This window comes from Rhinoraja longicauda, chromosome 35, assembly GCF_053455715.1.
Source record: "Rhinoraja longicauda isolate Sanriku21f chromosome 35, sRhiLon1.1, whole genome shotgun sequence".
NCBI lineage: Eukaryota > Metazoa > Chordata > Chondrichthyes > Rajiformes > Arhynchobatidae > Rhinoraja > Rhinoraja longicauda.
In genome coordinates, this window is record NC_135987.1 from 19,048,445 (window position 1) to 19,073,525 (window position 25,081).

The following is a 25,081-nucleotide window of genomic DNA, read 5'->3' on the forward strand; positions in this document are numbered from 1 at the left end:
AAAAGATACAAATGAATAAAAGGTGTGCAAAAGAAGCTTTGATTTGTCCTTTTGCATACCTTTCATTCATTTGTTCTCTGGACCTGCTCTCTGTAAGAAGGGTCGACCGGAAACATCACCTATTCCTTTTCTCCAGAGATGCTGCCTGACCCACAGAGTTACTCCAGCTTTTTGTGTCTATCTTCAATGAAAATATATGTCTGCTTGCAAACATTTAGCTGCAGTTTGTTCTCCAAGGTCTGGTGCAGGGTTATCGGGCTGAAATAATTTTCCTCTCTACTCCACTGTTATTTGCTATGCATTGTAGATATCCGTACAAATAAATAGCCTAGAATGACATGGTCTAGTGCCACTGTTTTGATTGGGATATCTAGCTGAGATATCTGCCAATTCTTCAACTTTTTTATAATACACAAGCTACCATGCTACCATGGTGGCCATGAAAATTCTGTCTCAGTATCACTGTCCCACAACTTGGTTTTCTAATCTAGTATTAAAATTGCTCTATTACTGTAACCCTGAAACATATCTGTTTAATAGAAGTGATTCATCCATTATCTTGTACGTTAAGGCCTACGCCCTACTCCGACGGATCTCCTGCCGGTGCTCACAGGTATCGCACCCGCCAAGCTTCGCAGAGAGTTCTTCACTCATAGGCTGGTATGCAAGGCGCCATCAGATGCCAAACATCCTTTGCACCACCTCGCCCAGGATTCACAGCAACTGGGACCTCAACGCCTGTCATCTCGTCACCCTTTCTCCCGTCATGCAGCGACCCTCTGTGGCTCCGGTTTCAACATACTGGGAGCATGGAGAACCAGCTGGGAACAGACATCGCGACCTCCTCAATTCACCGTCGCACCGAACACCACAGCCCCACCCGGCTCGGACATGCCCCGCAAAGAGTGGGTCGCCCTGAACCGGCTCCACACAGGGGTCGGCCGGTTCAATGCCAACATGCATCGTTGGGGGTTCGTCCATCAGCAGCCTGCGTGTGTGGAGCAGACCAGAAAACAGCGCAGCACGGCATTTTCGACTGCACTGTCCTCCGTCCCCCTGGTGGAGGGGTAGACCTCACGGCCCTCGACAACAGCACATTGCACTGGCTACCGTGCCTGGGGGCGTTACATAATTTCTGCTGCCTCAAACGCAAGAAGAAGGAAAACAAGCAGATTTTTTAGAAAATGAGACATAATTTCTGCAGTAGTCTCTAAAGATAAATATTCATTATATACCTTGGAATCTGATCGTTGCAGCACCCCACCCATCTGTAGGAATCTGCGTAGCCTTCGTAGATGCTGTACTGCTCCGTACCTGAAAGTGGAAAGATTGTTTGTAACAAATTATTGTTCTTTTAAATCAATCAACGGAGATCTGGTAGTTATTTTTGAAATGCCAGAAAATTGTCCGCGTAGAGTAGAATGATTCTGTAATTTGCTGAGATAGGTCCACTTTGTTCATAGAATTATTTTAAATAATAGTGAAAGGCTTGGATAGAGTGGATGTGGAGAGGATGTTTCCACTAGTGGGAGAGTCTAGGACAAGAGGTAATAGCCTCAGAATAAAAGAACGTTTCTTTAGGAAGGAGATGAGGAGGAATGTCATTAATCAGATAGTGGTGAATCTGTGGAATACATTGCCACGGAAAGGATGGATATTTTTAAGACAGAAATAGATAGATTCTTGATTAGAATGGATGTCAGGGGTTATTGAGAGAAGGCAGGAGAATGGGGTTAAGAGGGGAAGATAGATCAGCCATGATTGAATGGCGGAATAGGCTTGATGGGCCGAATGGCCTAATTCTGCTCATATCACTTATAAACATAAAAATAGATAGTTTAAATAAAGGCACGGATAATGGAATAAGAGTAAAATGTTGGATAATTGGCCTTCCATATGCACTTCAGTAAAGCTCTTTCAGAACTATCCTGCATAATATTAATGAAACAAATTAAAGCAGATTTGAGCGATTATTAGTGAATGACAATGAAGGTCCAAGGTCTTCTGGGATATTGCCAAGAGCATGAGTAATTCAAGATAGATTGGTTTAGCTCACATTGGTTACTTTCAGTAACTTTCCCTCAAACATCAACAAGGAGGTGCCCCATTTATACCCATTCCATCAAAAAAATATTTTGCAAGTTTGGAGATGAGTCAACTTTTAACAAGTTAATTGACTGATTGAAATGTCACAAACAGGCACAAATTCTGGATAAATTTCAGTTTCATTAATGGTATGAACATAGCAATATGAATGTAACAATAGTAACAGTCTAGATATCAACCGTGTAATTGGGGCAAGCATGAAATAGACAAATTCCTTTTGATCAGCACAAAATCTTTAATTTCAACAATTTATTTTATACTTTTCTTTGCTGCTGCTTGCATTATATAACTCTGTTGACATGATATCATTTTAATAATGGCTGTTTACTCTGCTGTGGCCATACAGAATGGAAAATACCTATGTCAATCAAGCTTGTTGCCCAAGTGGTTGTTCAAAAGAGATAGATACATACACATAATTTATGAGCAACTGTCTTCCATCAACTATCTTTTTCTTACAAAAGAGGAATTATGTTGTTGTTGTACGTTGAACAGTTTGCTGCAAATCATCGGTTCTGCCTCCAACGCAGTGGGATGTTGTCAATAAATAATGTTAAATAATTTCATAGCCTGGCTTTTCCCTGAAACGACCATGAAAAAAAAATCCTGCCTATAAAGCTCTTTTGATTTCTAATTAGGCACTATGACAAGGTATCTGTGACATGTACAGTGATCTCGTTAAGATGGTCTGGTGACTAACAGGCTGAAGAAATGTCACTGGCAGCAAAATGAGAAGTAAAAAGCAGTGATATTACTTCATTTAAAACCTCTTTACACAAAGAAAAATAAGGTTATTAAACAAACATGGAATTAAGCTAATCATCGAAATTACATATGCTGATTTAAAAAAAAAATGTTTTAAATTTAAAACCAAATAAATTTGAAGATCTTGTTGGTGTGGACATTTAGATGGGAGGCAGTTGTACAGTAAATAGAAGCCTTCTGAAATTATTGGCCATTATTTATGAGTAAACTTTCACATTATGGGTCAACTGCAAGAAACATCACTGCCTAATCCAATTGTGACCTGATGTTTCGATATTCTCAGAAATCCAGTAACTAGTTAACAATTAGGATGATTCAACCTGACTTAACTCTCCTTATTAAATAATAAGAGTTGCAACCTTCTCTTCACTCTCTCTTCAGTGTTTTTTTATTCTCATGAGCTGCGCAACATCATTCAAATATGTGTGCACCATCAAAACATAAAATTGTTTATTAAAATCATTTAAAAATTCATAATCATAAAATAGAAAATCATCTACAATTATTATTAGCAACACAAATTGATGTAATTGATTCTGATGTTAACCATGAACTGTGTGGTGCTTTCCTCTTGCTATTCATGATCTTGTTTCAAGCCTGAGATTAGATTACCGTTTTGTAACCCTATTAGTTTTGAGTTGCTGAAAACAATGTAAAATAATACAACTGCAAATGTAAACACCATCTGTCTGCAAAAGGAAAGCGCTGTAGCTTTCTGTTTTAGCAGTTGACAACAAATTGCACTTGGTGATAATGTTTCCATCAGGATGTCCCCAGCGATCCAGCTATATAATCTACTCCCGTCAGTCTGGACTGAACTTGACAAAGAAGAAAAAAAACAAAAAGATAATTGGCAAACCTTGATGCGATAGTTTCCTTTTAAGTGAACGATAATTAGTAAATTACATTAAATTGAAGCGCCATGCTGCAATCTGCCACTGTGAAGTAGTCAAATTCTTGACAGCTACAAATACATTAAATCTTCAACTCTACATTTGATTCCTGGCCATCGGGATATAATAGATAGAAGTTTATGACAATCAAATGGCTTGGTATATTCAAAAGTCTGCATGCTTAAAACCACAGTAATTTAGTAAGCTAATATGGCATATGACTGGCAAAAGATTGCTGCTGATGGAAAGGCTAACTTTAGCCCCCTCTTCTGTTGAGACTCAAAACTGCTCTTACTTAATGCAACTTTCTTCTAGTTTGAACAGACAGCCAAGCTGGTTGTTTTGTAGATGCTCCTCTCTATCTGCAGTTATTTTCTTATACTACTGGTTGTTTTGTATGTCACTTGTTGAAAACACGTCTAATGGGAACCATAGATTTGGTAAAATTGATCTATTTTCCTCAATTAACTCTCGGTAGATCTGACCGCTGAGAATGAGATTGAAACACATAATTTCACTTCATCTTGGAAGTATTACGTTGAAGATTCTTTGGCGGAGCACCATCAGCTGATTGATGTTCAGAACACAAAGGCAAACCAGGCTGCATGAGGCAAAGTGAAGATATCAGGAAAAATTATTTGCTGCAAGTACTTCTAAATGCAAAACTGTTGAGACCACTTTCATAATAAATGACAATAATTCATTTAAATTGAACTGTTACCAAATTTAAGTAATTCTGAACTGCATCACTACTTCTGTAGAAGTTGAACTACTTCTGTAGTAATGTAGACACTGTAGTAACGGAGAGGAGCAATCTCGTGTACTGCAACATCTTAGAAGTAAACTTTCAAGCAAATGACAGAATTTAGGCAATATTTACTGAGGGACAGATGTCTATAAAATGATATGACATTTGCTAGTCTTATTTAACTAGTACCATCTGTATAATCACATGTGAGGGCAGGCAAAGCAAAGTTCAACAGCTCAATCACAAAGCAGTTCAATCTCATAACAGTTATTTTACCACGGTATCTGACTGTTCAATCCCGAGAATGTAGATGGAACCCACAATTTCCTATGTGGAACCCTAAAGTATTAATAACATCACAGATGGCTGCTTACGCTTATATGTTGTTTTAAATGGCTGAATATAAATAAATTAAAATATCAAATTGATCCAATTAATAAGAGCACAAAAATCCTTTAACATGATGCAATGCACTCTGCAACTGTAGAATCATATACAGATTGCAAAACAGGAGATCGTCATTTGGCCCATTGTGGTCTACACCAGCTCTCTACCGAAGTAATTCATTCCTGCCATCCACTCCTACCCCCTTCTCAGTACACTTCCATATTTTAACTTGTTTCTCGCTGTATAGTAATCTAGTTTCAGCTTGAGGCTACAATGGGACCAGTTTCCACCAAATCTGCAAGCAGTGAATTCCAGATTCTAACCACATGCTGCATTAAAGATTTTTCTCATGACATTCTTAATTCTCCCCCATTTTATACCTGTGACCCCCAAATCAGTCCTTCCACCGATAGGAGTAGCCCTCCACTATCTATTTTGGCCAGAGCCATTATTATATTTAATCTTTCTATCAAATCTCCACTCATCATTCTCCAAGTCTCAGTCCCTATACTCCATCCTTACAACTATAGCTTCTCTGTCCTGGGAATCATTTTTGTAAGATCCTTTTCTCGTCTCCAATGCCTTCATACTGTTCCTGCAATGGGGTAGCCACAAGTAAACGCGATATCTCAGCCAAGGCTAGGTCAGTGCTTTATAAAAGGATCAGCACCGTTTCCCTGCATTTATGCCTCTATTGATACAATTCCAAACTGTGTGTGCCTTATCAACTCACATTGTCACTCTGTGTGCATTCCACTTGCAGGTGTTTCTGCTTCCGGACCTTGTTTTAAGGATAATGTTCATCAGAATATTGCAGTGCCTCTCCTCATTTTTCTTTCCAAACCACGGCACTTCTCTGAATTATACTTTACAGGATTTATGTCTGCCATTCTATATCCTTTTGCAATTAAGTCGAGGTCAATAATAAAAAAAGAAAGCAATGGTCCCAACATATATCTTTCAGGAACACTATTATTCACCATCCTGTATTCTGGAAAATGGCCATTCACAAAGGCTTCCGTACTCAGTTGCTAACCCAACTTCATATCTATACTATTAATGTCCCTTTTATACCTTGTGCTTCAACTTTTATTGATAAGCCCGTTGTACAACACATCTTCAAAGGCCTTCTGGAGGTCCATGTCGACTGCATTACCCTTATCAGTTACCCTAGAAGTCAATCACTCAATAGGATGCTCATCGAGCCAAAAGTCACTTTGGGGAACTGAAAGGCAAAGAGGAAATATCACTGGCCAAACAACAATTGATGGAGTCACGGCTAGACCAACGGCAGGCCACAAGAGGACTAGCAGAGCTCTTCCAGTTTTAAACAATTAGTTTAGTTTAGTTTAGTTTAGAGATACAGTGTGGAAACATGCCCTTTGGCCCACCGAGTCCGCGCCAACCAGCGATCCCCGGATATTAACACTATCCTACTCACACTAGGGACAATTTACAATTATACCAGGCCAACAACCTACATACCTGCACGTCTTTGGAGTGTGGGAGGTAACCGAAGATCTCGGAGTAAGCCCACACGGTCATGGGGAGAACGTGCAAACTCCTTACAGAAAGTACCCGTAGTTGGGTTCGAACCCGGGTCTCCGGCACTACGAGTGCTGTAAGGAAGCAATTCTACGGCTGCGCCACCGTGCCGCAGAATTGTTCGGGTCCTCGAGCAATAAATCAGAACCTTGCCCGTTAACATCCCATCATTGAAAGTTATGAAATTAAACTCAGTAAGTTTGTGGATTTGGGAATGATTACCCAAACAGTTACTGTTGGGTAGAGGCAGAATCATAGTAAGTAATAATAAAAGCCTTTTGATGTTGATGTAACTCCTTGATAACGTGACTGGCAATGGAAATCCTGCGCTAATTCTCTCACCTGTTCCAAAATCAGTGACCCGATGTTAGGGTTAAACAATTTTCCAATAATTCAGTACACCGCTGTTGATTGACCCACCATTTAGGAGAGGCATCTCAAGGTGCAGTACTGCCATTTGGATGATGGCATCTTTGTTCTCACTTTGCTCCATACAACCCTTAAAGTCAAATGGGCAAATCTAGTTGAGCAAGCAGAGGGAAGCCTGAAAGTGTAAAACCTGCACTGCTTTGGATAGTAAACGTACAATAATATCCCAAATACACTTCTGGCCTTGGTTCTGCTAAGCTGCATCCGGCTCCCTGCACTTAATTATGCGCAGTATGTCTATGGATTGGTCTTCAGAGAAAGAGTGATAAAAATTAGATTAATGGAAATTCTGCATCAGATTATTCAATGACTTGATGTGCAGACTTAAACATGGCAATTGATTTTCATAAACTTCAATTTTGGCTAACCAAAGGAAGGTAAACATAACTTTAAGAGTTGCACATTTATGTGACAGGACTTTCTGAGAAATTGATATCTTTGTTATGAACAATATTTTAAATCAGGGCAATACAATTATTTCATGAATAGGATTAAGTTTAATATGTTGAGCAATGATTTTCTGTTTCCTCACCCACTGTCTGCGTTTTATTAAACCATTTAATGCAGATATATTACTTGTATTTCCATACGGAATATTCAAAATGACAGACAATCGGGCAATGTCTGTTTGCTGACAGACAAAAAGAAAATGCATTTTAATCATGACAGAAAGAACCTGATATCAGCTTCATGTTTATTTACTACTGTGGGCAGTGAACTTCAAACACCAGCAGCTCTTCACTACTCAAAATTCTGACAAACTGACAAGCTGGAAAGGAATGTCTCTGTTAAGTGAACAGTAACAAAAGCAAGAAAAAAAGTGTGACCTTTTTGTCTGCTCTCCAAGGACAAACTCAGAATTAAAGTGTAATGAAATTTAAAAATTGTTTTGCAATTAATCAGTTGAACAATGTTTTCAGCTCCTTGCAACTTGTTAAATACATGTTAAAAATCTTTTAAATTGTCACACAATAAAATGTGCTAATTTATCCCTAGTCAGCTAGAAACATACCTTCCAAAGAAATCTCATTTAATCAGTTGAGACTGACCTCCAAGGGTAGTTCAATTAAAGTCACTTTCTATTTGTCTTCAAATAACTACTTATTCAATAAAATCTACCATCCACTTCAGCATAATGATCATATTCCTAATATAACCTCCTTTCTCCCAAAATAATAACTCACTGCTTCTTGATGCATTACAAATGTATCACCAGACACGAAAATTATTTATGTGCAAGAAAGAACTGCAGATGTTGGTTTAAATCGAAGGGAGACACAAAATGCTAGAGTAACTCAGCGGGACAGGCAGCATCTCTGGAGAGAAGGAATGGGTGATGTTTTGGGTTGAGACCCTTCTTCAGAATGGAAATTCTTTCCATCACTTTCAATCACAGTATTAGCACAGAAAAAAATAATTATGTGCTTTTGAAATGCTCAGTCCCTTCTTAAAAGGTAACAACTTAATTACACCTTTGGCAAGATTTATTGCAGCTAAACATAATGAAAACATCAGGCAGACATGACAGGAAGGAGACTTGGTTAAAGCAGGTAGAGAAATAAATATGCTGGACTTTGAATTACAAGTGCGATGAAATATCCCTCTCCATTAAGTGACCACAAGCATAACTGTTGATAACTGCATAATAACACTAAGTGGCCCTTAACTGTAAATCCCTGAAAATGGCAAATCAGCTCACTGAATGCGAGCCATCATAACCCATGGCCATTTGGCTTAAAACACAAACTGCTTGAAGGAATGTCAAAATGATTTCCATACCAGTTCCAAATCATTTGTTTGTTATTAATTAGACTTCCAAGTAGAATTTCATGTACAGCCATAAAGCTAAAAACAAAATTATGCCCACTCCTATGCCATTTTCTGCCAAAGACCACTTATATCTAAATTTACTGTCAAACCCGTGTCTAAAATTGCACAAGTAGGAGAATATGTTCCAAACTCAATCCATATAATTCCATTATAAAAATAAAATTAAACGTTCAAGCAGATTGGGAACAGCACAATTAAGATCACGCAGCCCTGGCACTTACTGAATTTATAACTGGATGTACTAATGTTTAAAAAATGCATTTACCTAAATAGTAAAATTAATTGCAAAGTTTGGGGAAGGCACGGACTTGGTGGGCCGAAAAGGCCTGTTTCCGGCTGTATATATATGATATGATAAAGCGAAAACAGACAAAGAAAAAACAAGAAAGTGTTGTGTCAAAATTATAGCCTTATTTTTGCAGCTGTTTTGAATCAACCCACTTGCAGGATTGTTATTGTCTCATAAGGGAGGCAAAATGATGACTGAAATACATTCTGAGGGAATAGATCAATAAATGAGAAAGGAAACATATTTTCTCTAGTGTTTCCTCATGTTTTTACTTTGTATTTGTTTCTAGGTGAAAATTGCCAGTGGAAGCTCCACTCTCCAGTTCAACTTTGTGTTGATCCACTCAACTCGACACCATTTTGCAAATTAAGAACTCTTATTTTCTTGCTTTTACAGTTCTGAAATCAGAAGTTCTGAGTCACAATTCAACACCTAATTTATAAGAAGCTTGAATTAACCAGATTAAGTACAGGATCAAAAAATAATAATTAGGAAGTTTAATTATATGTTTGCTATAAAATGCAAGAAAACAGAGGGGAGAGATTTAAAAAAGTCACTTAATAGTGAATAATTATCACATTTGCTTACCCTCCTCACAAATAGTGTTTTGTTCAATGTTGAAAAAAGTCAGGCAGTGTAAAATCCTCCCGAGAATAAACTATCAGTAGCTCTTGGCATCTATTTTGTAACTGACAGATGAAAAGGTGTTGTTGTGATTTACTCACAACGACCTGCTCATACCTGTTTGTACAGATAAAAATTTGGCCGAGGTAAACTGACTCTTACCTTCACATACAAAACCACAATAGCCATACACACATAACCAAAATCGCCATACACACACAACATACAGATCTTGTGAAAATGAATTTCAAGAGTTGACATCTTCTTAGTGACAATACAGGACCAATTTGGAACTATTTTATAAAATGTCTGAATTAATAACATTTCTCAATGTTATGACATTTTGTCACATTCAGCCATTTTCTGCCTATTATTTAACATCTTCAAGTATAAGTTAGAAGACTGTCAGATGGCAGAATACAAATAAAAGGTTACATGCACTGCACAGCTGAATTTATGGACATGGAAGTTATTGATAAAGCAATGTTATATTAACAACTTCCATTAGAAACATTGTTCTATGGCGTAGAAATGCAAAATATGAAAAAGGGAATCACTAAACAGTGAAGCAATCTAGAGAAAGCAATCTGCAGAACTGTCTCATTGACTATAGTGCAATGGGAATAGATTATGCGGGGGGAAAAACAAAGGTTATTAAAAGGTTTAAATGAATTATTTCCAAAAGCATCAACTAAACTAGATTTGAAGTAAATTAATATTCAGAAATATACTTGATTATATCTAGTTACAATTATGAAGAAATGAAGGCAGGTAATTTTGTTAGCTTTAAATGATGCCTCTTTGTATTATGCAACTAAATAATTAGATACAATTTGCAATGCTATAAAATATTATATTAACAACTCAAAGAACAGAAAACAAACCGGTAATGATGAGACATTCATTGTGGTCCAAGGCTTCTGTGAACAGTCGTGAAACAATGAGTTCAGGGTTTATCAAAAACCGTATTTCTTCCTGCACAAGGCCACCCCGTGTGACACCACCTCCGACAGATTTATTTGCAAAGTCCACCTGCAAAGAAAGATAGGTATCATGTTTAATCTTTCGATTTTGGGGTAAACCACTCCATGCAATGCCAACATCCTACAAACTTCGGTACACCAAGGCATAGATGGGGCATCTTGGTCTGCGTGGGCATGTTGGGCTGAAGGGCCTGTTTCCATGCTCTCTAACCATGACACATGGGTGTGTATTCTAGGTTTGGAATGTCCATTAGGGTTATGATAAAACAGCAGATGTTTGTGTGAATGAGAATATTACCTGTGCGTAGGTTGAGTGTATACATTAGTGCCATGGGCCAATGCACTGATAACTGGAATGATGAGAAGGAATTGAATTCCAATGCCTTGTTATCAAGCTTGAAGTTATGATCTTTCCAAAAGGCTTCTTCAAGTGTTAATATTCTCCAATTTCAATTAATAATTTCAACTTCACTTTGGCTGTTATCAAACTATTGCCCAGTCTAGGCTGATGAAATAGTTTGTTCTCTTGCATGTTACATAAGAACATAATAAAAACAGGGGCAGGGGTAAGCCACTCAGCCTTGGCTCAAGCCTCAAGTCTCTTCTCTTCTGTACCAGTTCCCGTAGCCTTTAATTCCATGACCTTGCAAAGATTTAGCCATTTTCTCCGCAATCCCAATGATCCAGCCTCCATGATCCTTGATGTTGAGAATTCCTGAGATTCCACTCAGAGGATGGCAGAGTTTCTATATACCTCACTTTTAACTGGCCATCCGCCCTTCTCATTCTAGATTCTGCCATGAGTGGAAACATCTCAGCATCTACCTTGTCCTGCCGCCTCAGGATCTAGTATTTCAATAAGATGACCCCCCTCATTCTTCCAAACTCCAAAGAATATAAGATCTTGTAAGTGGAACAGTACACTTTGGAAGAAAGTTCTCCCATTAAGGAATCACTTTGTCTGTGCCCAAACTTCACAAATTCAGCAGAGACCGGTTGATAAACCTCACAACTAACCAATGTGGACAATAACAAAGCAATGTGCGACTGGCTAATGGTTATAAGTCAACACAAATCAGCAAAAAACGGAGTGCTAATTAGTTTCCAATTATCCTCTGCAGCTTTGTTAATTTATATTAATTTACTTCTTACCCTATCCATCTAATGTCTGGCTTGCTGAACACTTTTGCTTTGTAATGCATTTAGCTCTAATAGATACCTAAAAATAATCTATTAAAGACTAACCGAACAAAAACCATTTCTATGCCCCAATAGGGACTCTTAAAAGTTTTGATAAAAAGTGCAATCATTATTCAACACATTATTTCCTCGAAATATTCTTCTAGCATGATAATTAAGATCACCAAGCCGAGAGTACAACTACAATGAAAATCAGCAGGATCTGTAGGCCTCTGTTCCATGCTAGATGCAGGAAACATGTTCCCGATGTTGGGGGAAGTCCAGAACTTTTAAATTCATTGGAGTGGAACACTCTCCAAGACAGACGTAAAGCCCACCGTTTGACCTGTTTTTACAAAATGTTAAATGGTCAGCTCGACATAGATTACCACATCTAAACCAAACCCAACCCTATCAGGAGTAGACGAGGGCATTCGATTCAATTTGAGATACCAGCTATCAAGATAGATGTGTATAGCAATTCAATCTTCCCTCGCACTATTAAAAGCATGGAATAGTCAATAGTCAATAGTCGTTTATTTGTTACATACACATAAATGTGTAGTAAAATGAAACATTACCCGCAGTTGAACAATAAGACCAATAAGATTAATCAATAAAAATGCAATAACACATACAATCACAACTAACACCAAACAAAAAGAAACATCCATCACAGTGAGTCTCCTCCAGTCCCTCCTCACTGTGATGGAAGGCCAGAATGTCTTTTTCTCTTCCCTGCCGTCTTGTCCCGCGGTCAGGCTGTTGGAGTTGCCACGTCGGGGCGGTCGGGGCTCCCGATATTGAAGCCCCCGCTGGGCGGTGAAAAAAAATCCCGCGGCCTATTTCAGGCTGCGCCGGATGGTGAAAGGTCCGTGGCGGGCCGACCCAAGCCCCGCGATTCGGGGCGGGCGAACACGTTGCCTCTGCCGCTGCCGGAGCTCCCGATGTCGGCCCCCATCCAGGGGCCTGCGGGCTTCCGACGTCCACGCGGCCCGCGCCGGAGCCTCCGGAGACGAGTCGCAGCCGTTCCCGCAGCATTCGCAGGCAGCCAGCGCCGCAGGTGGTGAGTCCGGACCGCGGGCTCTGCGAACCAGAGACCCAGGTGGTCCCAGGTGCATGGCCGGTGGTAGGCCGCAACGGGAACGGAGACACGGCACAGAACAAAGCTCGCGTCTCCGTTCTGGAGAGAGAATGTTACAGTTACAGTTCCCGTTCCCTCCCACCCCCCCCCCAAAACATAACATACAACACTACATCATATTAACACTACAATTGAGACAAAAACAACAAAAAACACAAAAGACAGACGGACTGCAGGCAAGCCGCAGCTGCGACGGAATAGTCTTCACCCTACTATAGTTATTCAACCAGACGCACTACATTTAAGGCAGCTCTTCTCCAAGAAGCCCTTCTTGCTTAAGTCCATACTCCGCCACCTCCAGTTTAAATTCCATTTGGAATATTTTGGAGGACCAAGAACCAAGAACCAGGGGCCACAGTTTACACCTGTGGCTTTAAACTAAGTAGTGGGGGGGAGGGGTTAACAAATTGTGAATATGAAGATGAGGTTAAAGGGAATACAGGAGATATTGCAGAAGACTCTCGGAAGAATGGGAACAGAAGTTCTAGAGGGGAAAAGAGATTAAGGGCAGGGCCATTTGTGACCGATGTGAGAGGGGAGGTAAATACAGAAGTTAAAGTGTTGTACTTAAATGCGCGTAGTATAAAAAATAAAGTGGATGAGCTTGAGGCTCAGTTAGTCATGGGCAAGTATGATGTTGTAGGGATCACTGAGACATGGCTACAAGAGGACCAGGGCTGGGAACTGAATATTCAGGGGTACACAACGTATAGAAAAGACAGACAGGTGGGCAGAGGGGATGGGGTTGCTCTGCTGGTAAGGAATGATATTCATTCCCTTGCAAGGGGTGACATAGAATCAGGAAATGTTGAATCAGTATGGATAGAAATGAGGAATTGTAAGGGTAAAAAGACCCTAATGGGAGTTATCTATAGGCCCCCAAACAGTAGCCTCGACATAGGGTGCAAGTTGAATCAGGAGATAAAATTGGCGTGTCACAAATGTAATGCTACGGTGGTTATGGGAGATTTCAACATGCAGGTAGACTGGGAAAATCAGGTTGGAAATGGACCCCAGGAAAGAGAGTTTGCAGAGTGCCTTCGAGATAGATTCTTAGAACAGCTTGTACTGGAACCTACCAGAGAGAAGGCAATTCTGGATTTAGTGTTGTGTAATGATCCTGATCTGATAAGGGGACTAGAGGTAAAAGAGCCATTAGGAGGCAGTGATCACAACATGATAAGTTTTACTCTGCAAATGGAAAGGCAGAAGGGAAAATCGGAAGTGTCAGTATTACAGTATAGCAAAGGGGATTACAGAGGCATGAGGCAGGAGCTGGCCAAAATTGACTGGAAGGAGGCCCTAGCAGGGAAGACGGTAGAACAGCAATGGCAGGTATTCCTGGGAATAATGCAGAGGTTGCAGGATCAATTTATCCCAAAGAGGCGGAAAGACTCTAAGGGGAGTAAGAGACACCTGTGGCTGACAAGGGAAGTCAAGGACAGCATAAAAATGAAGGAGAGGAAGTATAACATAGCAAAGAAGAGTGGGAAGACAGAGGATTGGGACTCTTTTAAAGAGCAACAAAAGTTAACTAAAAAGGCAATACGGGGAGAAAAGATGAGGTACGAGGGTAAACTAGCCAATAATATAAAGGAGGATAGCAAAAGTTTTTTTAGGTACGTGAAGAGGAAAAAAATAGTCAAGGCAAATGTGGGTCCCTTGAAGACAGAAGCAGGGGAATTTATTATGGGGAACAAAGAAATGGCAGACGAGTTAAACCGTTACTTTGGATCTGTCTTCACTGAGGAAGATACACACAATCTCCCAGATGTTCTAGGGGCCGGAGAACCTAGGGTGATGGAGGAACTGAAGGAAATCCACATTAGGCAGGACATGGTTTTGGGTAGACTGATGGGACTGAAGGCTGATAAATCCCCAGGGCCTGATGGTCTGCATCCCAGGGTACTGAAGGAGGTGGCTCTAGAAATAGTGGAAGCATTGGAGATCATTTTTCAATGTTCTATAGATTCAGGATCAGTTCCTGTGGATTGGAGGATAGCAAATGTTGTCCCACTTTTTAAGAAAGGAGGGAGAGAGAAAACGGGTAATTATAGACCAGTTAGTCTGACATCAGTGGTGGGGAAGATGCTGGAGTCAATTATAAAAGACGAAATTGCTGAGCATTTGGATAGCAGTAACAGGATCGTTCCGAGTCAGCATGGATTTACGAAGGGGAAATCATGCTTGACAAATCTACTGGAATTTTTTGAGGACGTAACTAGGAAAATTGACAGGGGAGAGTCGGTGGATGTGGTGTACCTCGACTTTCAGAAAGCCTTCGACAAGGTCCCACATAGGAGATTAGTGGGCAAAATTAGAGCACATGGTATTGGGGGTAGGGCAGGACATGGATAGAAAATTGGTTGACAGACAGAAAGCAAAGAGTGGGGATAAATGGGTCCCTTTCGGAATGGCAGGCAGTGACCAGTGGGGTACCGCAAGGTTCGGTGCTGGGACCCCAGCTATTTACGATATACATTAATGACTTAGATGAAGGGATTAAAAGTACCATTAGCAAATTTGCAGATGATACTAAGCTGGGGGGTAGTGTGAATTGTGAGGAAGATGCAATAAGGCTGCAGGGTGACTTGGACAGGTTGTGTGAGTGGGCGGATACATGGCAGATGCAGTTTAATGTAGATAAGTGTGAGGTTATTCACTTTGGAAGTAAGAATAGAAAGGCAGATTATTATCTGAATGGTGTCAAGTTAGGAAGAGGGGATGTTCAACGAGATCTGGGTGTCCTAGTGCATCAGTCACTGAAAGGAAGCATGCAGGTACTGCAGGCAGTGAAGAAAGCCAATGGAATGTTGGCCTTCGTAACAAGAGGAGTTGAGTATAGGAGCAAAGAGGTCCTTCTACAGTTGTACCGGGCCCTGGTGAGACCGCACCTGGAGTACTGTGTGCAGTTTTGGTCTCCAAATTTGAGGAAGGATATTCTTGCTATTGAGGGCGTGCAGCGTAGGTTCACTAGGTTAATTCCCGGAATGGCGGGACTGTCGTATGTTGAAAGGCTGGAGCAATTAGGCTTGTATACACTGGAATTTAGAAGGATGAGGGGGGATCTTATTGAAACATATAAGATAATTAGGGGATTGGACACATTAGAGGCAGGAAACATGTTCCCAATGTTGGGGGAGTCCAGAACAAGGGGCCACAGTTTAAGAATAAGGGGTAGGCCATTTAGAACGGAGATGAGGAAGAACTTTTTCAGTCAGAGAGTGGTGAAGGTGTGGAATTCTCTGCCTCAGAAGGCAGTGGAGGCCAGTTCGTTGGATGCTTTCAAGAGAGAGCTGGATAGAGCTCTTAAGGATAGCGGAGTGAGGGGGTATGGGGAGAAGGCAGGAACGGGGTACTGATTGAGAGTGATCAGCCATGATCGCATTGAATGGCGGTGCTGGCTCGAAGGGCTGAATGGCCTACTCCTGCACCTATTGTCTATTGTCTATAATAAGGAGTAGGCCATTTGGAACTGAGATGAGCAAAAACTTTTTCACACAGAGTTGCGAATTTGTGGAATTCTCTGCCTCAGAAGGCAGTGGAGGCCGATTCACTGGATGCATTCAAGGGAGATTTAGATAGAGCTCTGAGGGCTAGTGGAATCATGGGGGTAAGAGGAGAAGGCAGGAAAGGGGGACTGATTGTGGATGATCAGCCATGATCACATTGAATGGCGGTGCTGGCTCGAAGGGCCGAATGGCCTGCTCCCGCACCGATTTTCTAAGCATCTATGTAACCATCGGAATTTTTTAAATGGCCATTTTTTCCTAAGATCCAGTTCAGTTCAGTTTAGTTTATTGTCACGTGTACTGAGGTACAGTGAAAAGCTTATGTTGCGTGCTAACCAGCAAGCAGAAAGACAATGCATGATTGCAATCGGTCCACTTACAATGTTTAGATGTGTAGGAAAGAACTGCAGATGCTGGTTTAAATCGAAGGTAGACACTAAATGCTGGAGGATCTCAGCGGGACAGGCAGCACCTCTGGAGAGAAGGAATGGGTGACGTTTCATGTCGAGACCCTTTTTCGGAATCAGTCCAAAGAAGGGTCTTGACCCGAAACGTCACCCATTCCTTCGCTCCAGAGATGCTGCCTGTCCCGCTGAGTTACTCCAGCATTTTGTGTTTACAGCGTTTAGATACATGATAAGGGAATAACATTTAGTGCAAGGCAAAGCCAGCAAAGTCCGATCAAGGATAGTCCGAGGGTCACCAAAGATTCACTCTGGGCCACACTCACACTTCTCCTCGATGTCAAAGGTGCATTGGCAAAGGTTGGGAACAAGTAATCCAGGCAGGGATTAAGTCACAGTCACAGAATATAGAAATGGGGCCTTCCTCGGCTAGTCCTCTCTGCCTGCAGTTGCTCCTACCACTCTATGTGAAAATGGGAAGAAGTGGGAAAGTAGCAAAATTCTTTCCAATTGGCCATATTTCAAAAAGCAGTGTCTCAAGATTTTAAATTAGTTCACTATCACAACTATTTAATTCAAGTGTAAAATGAACACCAAGTCTTCTATCATTTATGACCCAGTCATGTTCAGTAATCAGAATTTAATAAAGGATGAGATTGAACTAAATTTGAAATAAACAGAAATAAAAATGTTGCTGTTATAAAAATGCTTGTTTCATTTGCTCAAGTTTTCCACAGGTTTCTAATATATAGTCAGTATTATTCATAGAGTCATACAGCTTGGAAACAGGCTCCTCGACCCAACACATCCATGCAATTTAAATTTACCCGCCTTTGGGCCATAGTGATCTCAAAGTAGAAGTGAATTTCCCTGCGGTTTTCACAATTTTTCAAAAAGCTACTAAATATACATCATATTCAATAGACTAGACCACAGGTCCCAAATAAGCACTATTTTCAATTTTGCACCCCAATGCATTGTCTACTGTCCATAAGCTAAGAGTGAAAATGTATTTCCCCCATGTAACACAATCGAATATAGGAACATGTAGGGAAGGAAGGACTACATACTCTATGCTGTCACTGTTAGGCATCAATATAATCTGAAGTGAAAGATTAAAGACAAATCGGTCTTCTCATATTTAATGCCAAATCAATAAAGCTCCCATTTTCAGGCTGTTAGGGTTAATTGGCTAAATCACACTTCTGGGCTTCAGATTAAATCTGCACTTCTGCAAATCAGTTCTGATGCTGTCATGTTGAGAGCACAGTCCTTTGAAAGCTCTCTGCACATTCAAAGAAAAAAAGGAAGGAAACTGATATGAGGCGATGATCCCATCAGAGCTTTGCTCTGGTCTGCGACTTGCCAGATGACAGCTGCCATTGCAGTTCCTTCAAGCATGCTAAAATGAAGTGTAGAAATGATGGAGACTGCCGCGGGGCTAACATTCTAAGCAGAATTTTTCAATGACCAGTGGCATCTTCAATGTTTTCATTCTTCAACGTTGTAATTCATTCAAATTTGCAGCAAGCACACAATGCACTTTTTAAAAGGCATTGCATTATTCAGATTCCAATCTGTATCCCTCAGCAACTCGAGAAACACTTTTCATTTCTCATCTCTGATCATCACATTAAACTAGACAGGCTAAAAAGTTACACAAACCATTTAATTCTTGATAGCTTGATATTTTGTTATCAAATTGTGCATTTCTTGAAATAATATCTTACGAGAAAGGGGGGGTCTGGAATTACGACAATATTGCACTAAATTCTTAAGACTACAAATATTGTAAATCTACCTTTTTGATACTACCAAAGACTATTAGACATCAGAATACTTTGATCCATATTAAAAAGTTAATCATGGTGCACTATGATAAATCATTTGTGGTACTGCATGGAATAGAAGACACAATTCTCTTGACTGCATTTGGTTCAATTCTCTTATGTTACATGTCTGTGCATTGTCCTATTAGGCATGTCTCTCTAGTTCTATGAAAATCAAATACAATATATCCAGCTGTTTTCTATAACCTGTCCATCTTTTCCCCACCAGGAGAAAGAAATTAGGCTGAAGATTTCAACCACCTGGTGGTGGAATAGCTGACACCTGTCTTTAAGCTTTGCCTCAGTGAATAGTGAACTCTGAGGAATAGTACAAACAGCAGACTTATCACAGTAGTTGGTAGACCCATAAACCAACCACTTGCCAGATGACAGCTGCCATTGCAGTTCCTTCAATAATAATTCAACAGCAAAAAAGACTACTGCAGCAATTTAAAAGCAGCCTCTACATGTACAGATCTACTGCCGTTTAATAAGCAAAAACGGGTTACAAAAAAGACTTGGGAATCTAAGTTCACAATTTAAATTTCAATTGGCCTCTACATGATTCCTTTGATCAAGAAGTGTCACGGTTAAATTCACACATAGATGGATTAAAGGCACAGCATCAGTTGAGTTGATGCAGGAAGCCTTCTGAAAATACTGAAAGCTGCAAAATATCTTACATTGTGGAAGGTTATCTTAGATATTACAGGTGCCACAGCAAATGTGTCATATGCTGACCATACTTCATGAAATGAGATTTAAAGTGGACCATTTCTCAGGTTACTATTAGTGACTAGACAGCTGAGAAAAATTAAACATGGCTATGTTTTCAAATGTTTAAGTTGGCTGATTAAAATCCCAACATATATCTTTGGGCTACTTTCACTTACCAAATTTGGGACCAGATTCGATCACTATTTGGAAATGCCCTAAAATGAGGAGCCTTTATGCAGGACAATAGCTTATGTATGGAAAACATTCTCACACTAGCAGGAAAAGATTATAAACTTTAAGATTGCAGAACAGTGAATAGGTCTGCATGTCTAAGACACTTTAATGTTGCTTTCAGGATGTCTCAACATGTTTTACAGTTGAAATATTTTTTGTGTGTTATTGCTGCAATGTAGAAAAGGGAAATAGGACAACCTCTTTGCACACAGAAAACTCCCATCAACAGCAGGAGGGAGGGGGGAGGGAGAGGGGGAGGAGAGGGAGAGGGGTGGAGGGAGGGAGAGGGAGGGGGATGGGAGGGAGAGGGGGGAGGAGAGGGTGCTGCACCAATACAGGAGAGGTTTGGTCTCAACAGGTCCACTTGGTCTAGTAAGATCTATAATGCTCCTCCAGACTGTTTACTCGTGTGGGACAACCTACCTCCACAGACATGCCCTGTGCCAACTCCTTATGTGGATACATGACTGACTTGGGAATGTGTGGATTACGAGTAGTTCTCAGGAATGGAGCTTTACTGTAACCGGGCAGGGCCTGTATATCGGACAAACTTTTGAAATGTAGTGACCACATCAGTGTTAGCTTAAATTCAGATGAATATTTTCCAAAGATAATTAGCTGTTTAAAAGCTTGTAAGTGTAAAATGGAGACACAAGAAACAGCAGGTGCTGGAATATTTTGTGTTTTGCTCAAGACCTTTCATAGATGCTGCCTGGTGCACTGAGGTCCTCCTGCACTTTGTGCTTTCTTCAATAAAGTCTTAAGAAAGGTTCTGATCTGAAACGTCACCTGTCCATTCCCTCCAGCTTCGTCCAGCACTGTGTTTTGTTCAAGTGTACCTCAGTGTTTTGATACAGTGCTTCTTTCTTAATGACAACATTTTAATTACAAAGCAAATGTTGGTCTACATGTAAAGTGAAATATTAAACTAACATTTGCTTTGTAATTAAGATTTGCGTTGATCTTTGCCTGTCCTCTTACAAGCAATAATGGTCCTAATGTAAAATGAAATATTTAAATATTATTGCTTGAAAGAAGACAGACAAAGAACAATGCAATTTTGGTGATCAATTACATTTTATAGCTTTTAAAATGATTGTATTTCTACCTGTAACATCCCTCGTCCATTGTCCTCAATTGTGCCTTCACATGTTATGTGTAGTCTTGTCAACTTCTTTGCAGACCTGTCAGAAAAAAAGATCTTATTCATTCAATCAGGTCACCTCGGAGTGGTCATGCTGCTTAAAATTGATAACAAGGGGTCTTTGGCCAATATTGATATTGGTTTCGTATTATTATTGTCCCATGCACCAAGATACAGTGATAAATATGTAGCGTACTGTCCAGGCAAATCCATGCCATACATGAGTACATCATGCAGGGCAGAGAAAAGAAACAAGAGTGCAGAGTATAGAGAAACTGGATTAAAAATAAATGCAAAGGCTGCAACGAGATAGAACAGTACAGCACAAGAACAGGCCCTTCAGCCCACAGTGTCTGTGCCGAACATGATGCCTAAACCCAATCTTATATGCCTGCAGATGATCCACATCCCTCCATTCCCGCCATATGCATATTCATCATATGTCAGTCCGGCCATCCCGGGAATTAACCTGGTGAACCTACGCTGCACTCCCTCAATAGCAATAATGTCCTTCCTCAAATTAGGAGACCAAAACTGCACACAATACTCCAGGTGCGATCTCACCAGGGCCCTGTACAACTGCAGTAGGACCTTCTTGCTCCTAAACTCAAATCTTCTCGTAATGAAGGCCAACATGCCATTAGCTTTCTTTACTGCCTGCTGTACCTGCATACTTACTTTCAGTGACTGATGTACGAGGACACCCAGGTCTCGTTGCACCTCCCCTTTTCCTAATCTGACACCATTCAGGTAATAATCTGCCTTCCTGTTCTTGCCACCAAAGTGGATAACTTCACATTTATCCACATTATACTGCATCTCCCATGCATCTGCCCACTCACCCAACCTATCCAAATCACCCTGCAGCCCCATAGAATCCTCCTCGCAGTTCACACTGCCATCAAGCTTTGTGTCATCCGCAGACTTGGGGATGCCTTCTTCATCACTCTATCTGCTTGCATTGCCACTTTCTGGAAGTCATGGACTTGAACACCAAGATCCCTCCATTCATCAGTGCCGCTAAGGATCATGCTAGATTGGAAGATTGGGAATTCATTCTTGGTTTACGAGAGGTCCTTTCAAGAGTCTGATGACAGGAGGGATGAAACTGTTCTCTAATCTGGTGGTATATGCTTTCAAGTTTCTGTTTTTTTCTGTCCAACAGGAGTGAGGAGAGAGAATGAGTGGTCCTCAATTGAGCTGCCTGCTTACCCAAGGCAGTGTGAAGTGTATATGGAGTTGATGGTGTGGGGTGGGGGTGGGGGAGGCTGGTTTGCACAATGGGCTGGGCTGCGTTTATAACTGCATTTTCTGATGGTCTTGGATGCAACAGTTTCCGTACCAAACTGTGATGCATCCAGATACGATGCTTTCTTTGGTGCATCTGTAATCTGATATTCAAGCATTTTACTAGAATCTACTAATCTTATTGTCTGCTTTTTGCCTTAATCTGCCATTTGTCCCAGTCTAATATTTTATTGATAGTGACTGCAAATTTATATTCAAAGTAAATTACCTTACAGTAGAATTCCAAGTCAGCCTATTTTGCTAACATAAATGCAATGATATTTTTCTTATTCATCTCAAACTATATCTTGCAACTGGTTAGACAGAAATTACCTCTTTCAAAAAAAGGCACCACAACAAAGGAAATGAAGAAACTTTCAAATGATTAACATAAATCTGACATAAAAACCAAGCCAATTATAAACAGAGTAAACAGTGGACAATAGCTTGGTTCTAAAATTAAGCACGGCATTAAAACAATTTGCACAAATCAAGACATAATTACATTGCTGTTAATCACATTACCTTTTCCGAGAACAAAATATGGAAAATATATCCAATTATATCCTTCCAAATCCCCATGTCCAAATGTTTAGATTATTATGCTGAATGCATTTTTAAGTAGACTAAAGGTATGACTTTTCATTAAATATGGATAAATTAATTCCTTTAAAGGATATTGAAGCCGGTTATACTCAGGGAAATGAGTGCTGGAAAACCTTGATCTTTGTACACTTACTCTGCTTACAAATTACATCTATATCACACATGCAAATACATTCAGCGTTATTCCTTTAAGAAATTAATTTTCAAAAAAACAAGTTATTGACCACAACTCAAAACAACAGATTTAGTGCCTAAATTGAAGATAACGGGTGAATAATGCAAGAAAAGCACTGTAAGAAACAATCCTGAGACATAGAGTCTTAAAACGTGGAAACAGGCCCTTTGGCTCAACTTGCTCACACCGGCCAACATGACCCATCTACACTAGTCCCACCTGCCTGCATCTAAACCTGTCCTATCCATGTACCTGTCTAACTGTTTCTTAAACGTTGCAATAGTACCTGCCTCAACTACCTCCTCTGGCAGCTTGTTCCACATGCCCACTATCTTTCATGTGAAAAAGTCACCCCTCGGGTTCTTATTAAATCTTTCCCTCCTCACCTTAAACCTTTGTCCTCGGTTTCTCCATTCCCTTACTCTGGGCAAGAGATTCTGTGTATCTATTTCTCTCATGATTTTGTACACCTCTATAAGATCACCCCTCATCCTCCTGTGCTCCAAGGAATAGAGTCCTAGCCTGCTCAACCTCTCCCTATAGCTCGAGCCCTCGAGTCCTGGCAACATCCTTGTAAAATCTTCTCTGCACCCTTTCCAGCTTGAAAACATTAATAAACTAAACTAGATAAACATACATAAACTATTGTAATAAAGCAGTACCCACTGAACGGAAAGAGCATGTTAAGAACCAAGCAGCCAATAATAGGTCACCTAATGAATACCTTTACATTAGAACTCAAAAGTAGGTGACTGTAATTTCTTTGAAATGCTAATTTCATTCTCCTACATCATAAAGTAAGTAAGAAAAGTGTGGTAATCCACTTTTCTCAATTTCTTTCCTCATCTTGTAAGTGAACAGTTCCCACTTTTAACAAGTGGATATCTCACATCTCATCTCCGCTTAGATCTTCTCACTCTACCTTCTATGATTTAGTTATTTTCCATTGTTCATAATATGGGATCTTTGTCAGACCAGAGACTTAACATTGGCAATGTAATACTACATTTTTAGGCAGATTTTGTTCAGGAAAAGTTAACTTTTCAAAAGGGTTACAGCATACTGTAGCCCATGTGCAACGCATTACAATACATCAGTAATTCTATTTCATCCATTTCTTAAAATATATTATTAGCAGACTACCCTCAAGTAGAAAAGTATTTCACATCAGGATTTCTTTGAAGAGTAGAAATTGAACAAACATAATAGAACATCCACGCTAAATGCACTGCAGGAATTTTACTGGCTTTCTTTGCTTACTATTTAGCAATTTCATCCTTTGTATATTCCTCTGAGACCTTTTAACTGAAGTGAATGCCTGTGTTTCATTGCTCATACTTGCAATGGAACCCTGAAGGTACATGTCTCTGGTGCACTTTAGTGAATTAAATACACAATCTAATAAGGCTGCAGGAGATGCTGACTCTCAACGTGCCTTCTTTAAGTCACATTGCTCTTAAGTAAACTCCAAAATTACCTCCTTAAGGCTATCCATTTGTCAAGCACTAACAGCAACTAAACAAAAACAAATTCTTGCAACATTCAGATTTATGCCATTAGTCCTTTTTATTCTATATTTCAATGCCAAATCACAGCAGATGTCAGTTAAACATATTTAATGTTTAGGAAGGAACTGTAGATGCTGGTTTACACCAAAGATAGATACAAAATGCTGGAGTAACTTAGCGGGTCTGCCTTCTGGATCCTGCATCTGGATCCTTCTATCCAGAGATGCTGCCTAGCCCGCTGAGTTACTCCAGCATTTTGTGTCCATATATTTAGTGTATGTCTATTTAGTAACCAGTTTCTTTATATGTTAGTTTCTTGTGAAATTTTATTTTTGTCTACTAACAAGGAAAAAAAACGACTGTGCTTTTTCATGAATGCTTAATCTAAACCACAATTGAAAGCTATTTAATGACAAATATCCTGAGAGTTGGAAAATTATAACAATTAAGCATGATTGGATTAAGGGCAGTTACTTTTTGCAACAGAATCACACTGAATACAGTCACACCATGCTAAAATGTAAGCTTAGGTGATGGTAGGTGGGTTGAAATTGTCCATCTAATAATGCTGATAAAGCTAGTTTTATTACCGTTCCCATTCCGGAAAGTTCTGTAGACACTGTCTCTGAAAAGTTACTAGACCAGTGGGCTCTATGAGAATAAAAAAAATTAAAGTGACATAAAAATGATACATGCAAATAAATATTCTCATAAGTGCAACATTGTTTGATATGTATACAGGT

General features: G+C 40.0%; 1 protein-coding gene across 2 annotated transcripts in view; it reads right to left on the minus strand.

Annotated features, from left to right (window-relative positions):
* Positions 1 to 25,081, minus strand: part of parga (poly (ADP-ribose) glycohydrolase a) — a 108,619-nt gene that overhangs the window by 17,264 nt on the left and 66,274 nt on the right. For both annotated transcript variants that reach the window (XM_078428378.1, XM_078428377.1), the window contains exons 11-14: positions 24,929 to 24,989; positions 20,727 to 20,802; positions 10,501 to 10,648; positions 1,236 to 1,314 (exon numbers count right to left, since the gene is read on the minus strand). In XM_078428378.1, the coding sequence (XP_078284504.1) occupies positions 1,236 to 1,314; positions 10,501 to 10,648; positions 20,727 to 20,802; positions 24,929 to 24,989 (364 nt within the window). The remainder of the gene's footprint in view (positions 1 to 1,235; positions 1,315 to 10,500; positions 10,649 to 20,726; positions 20,803 to 24,928; positions 24,990 to 25,081) is intronic.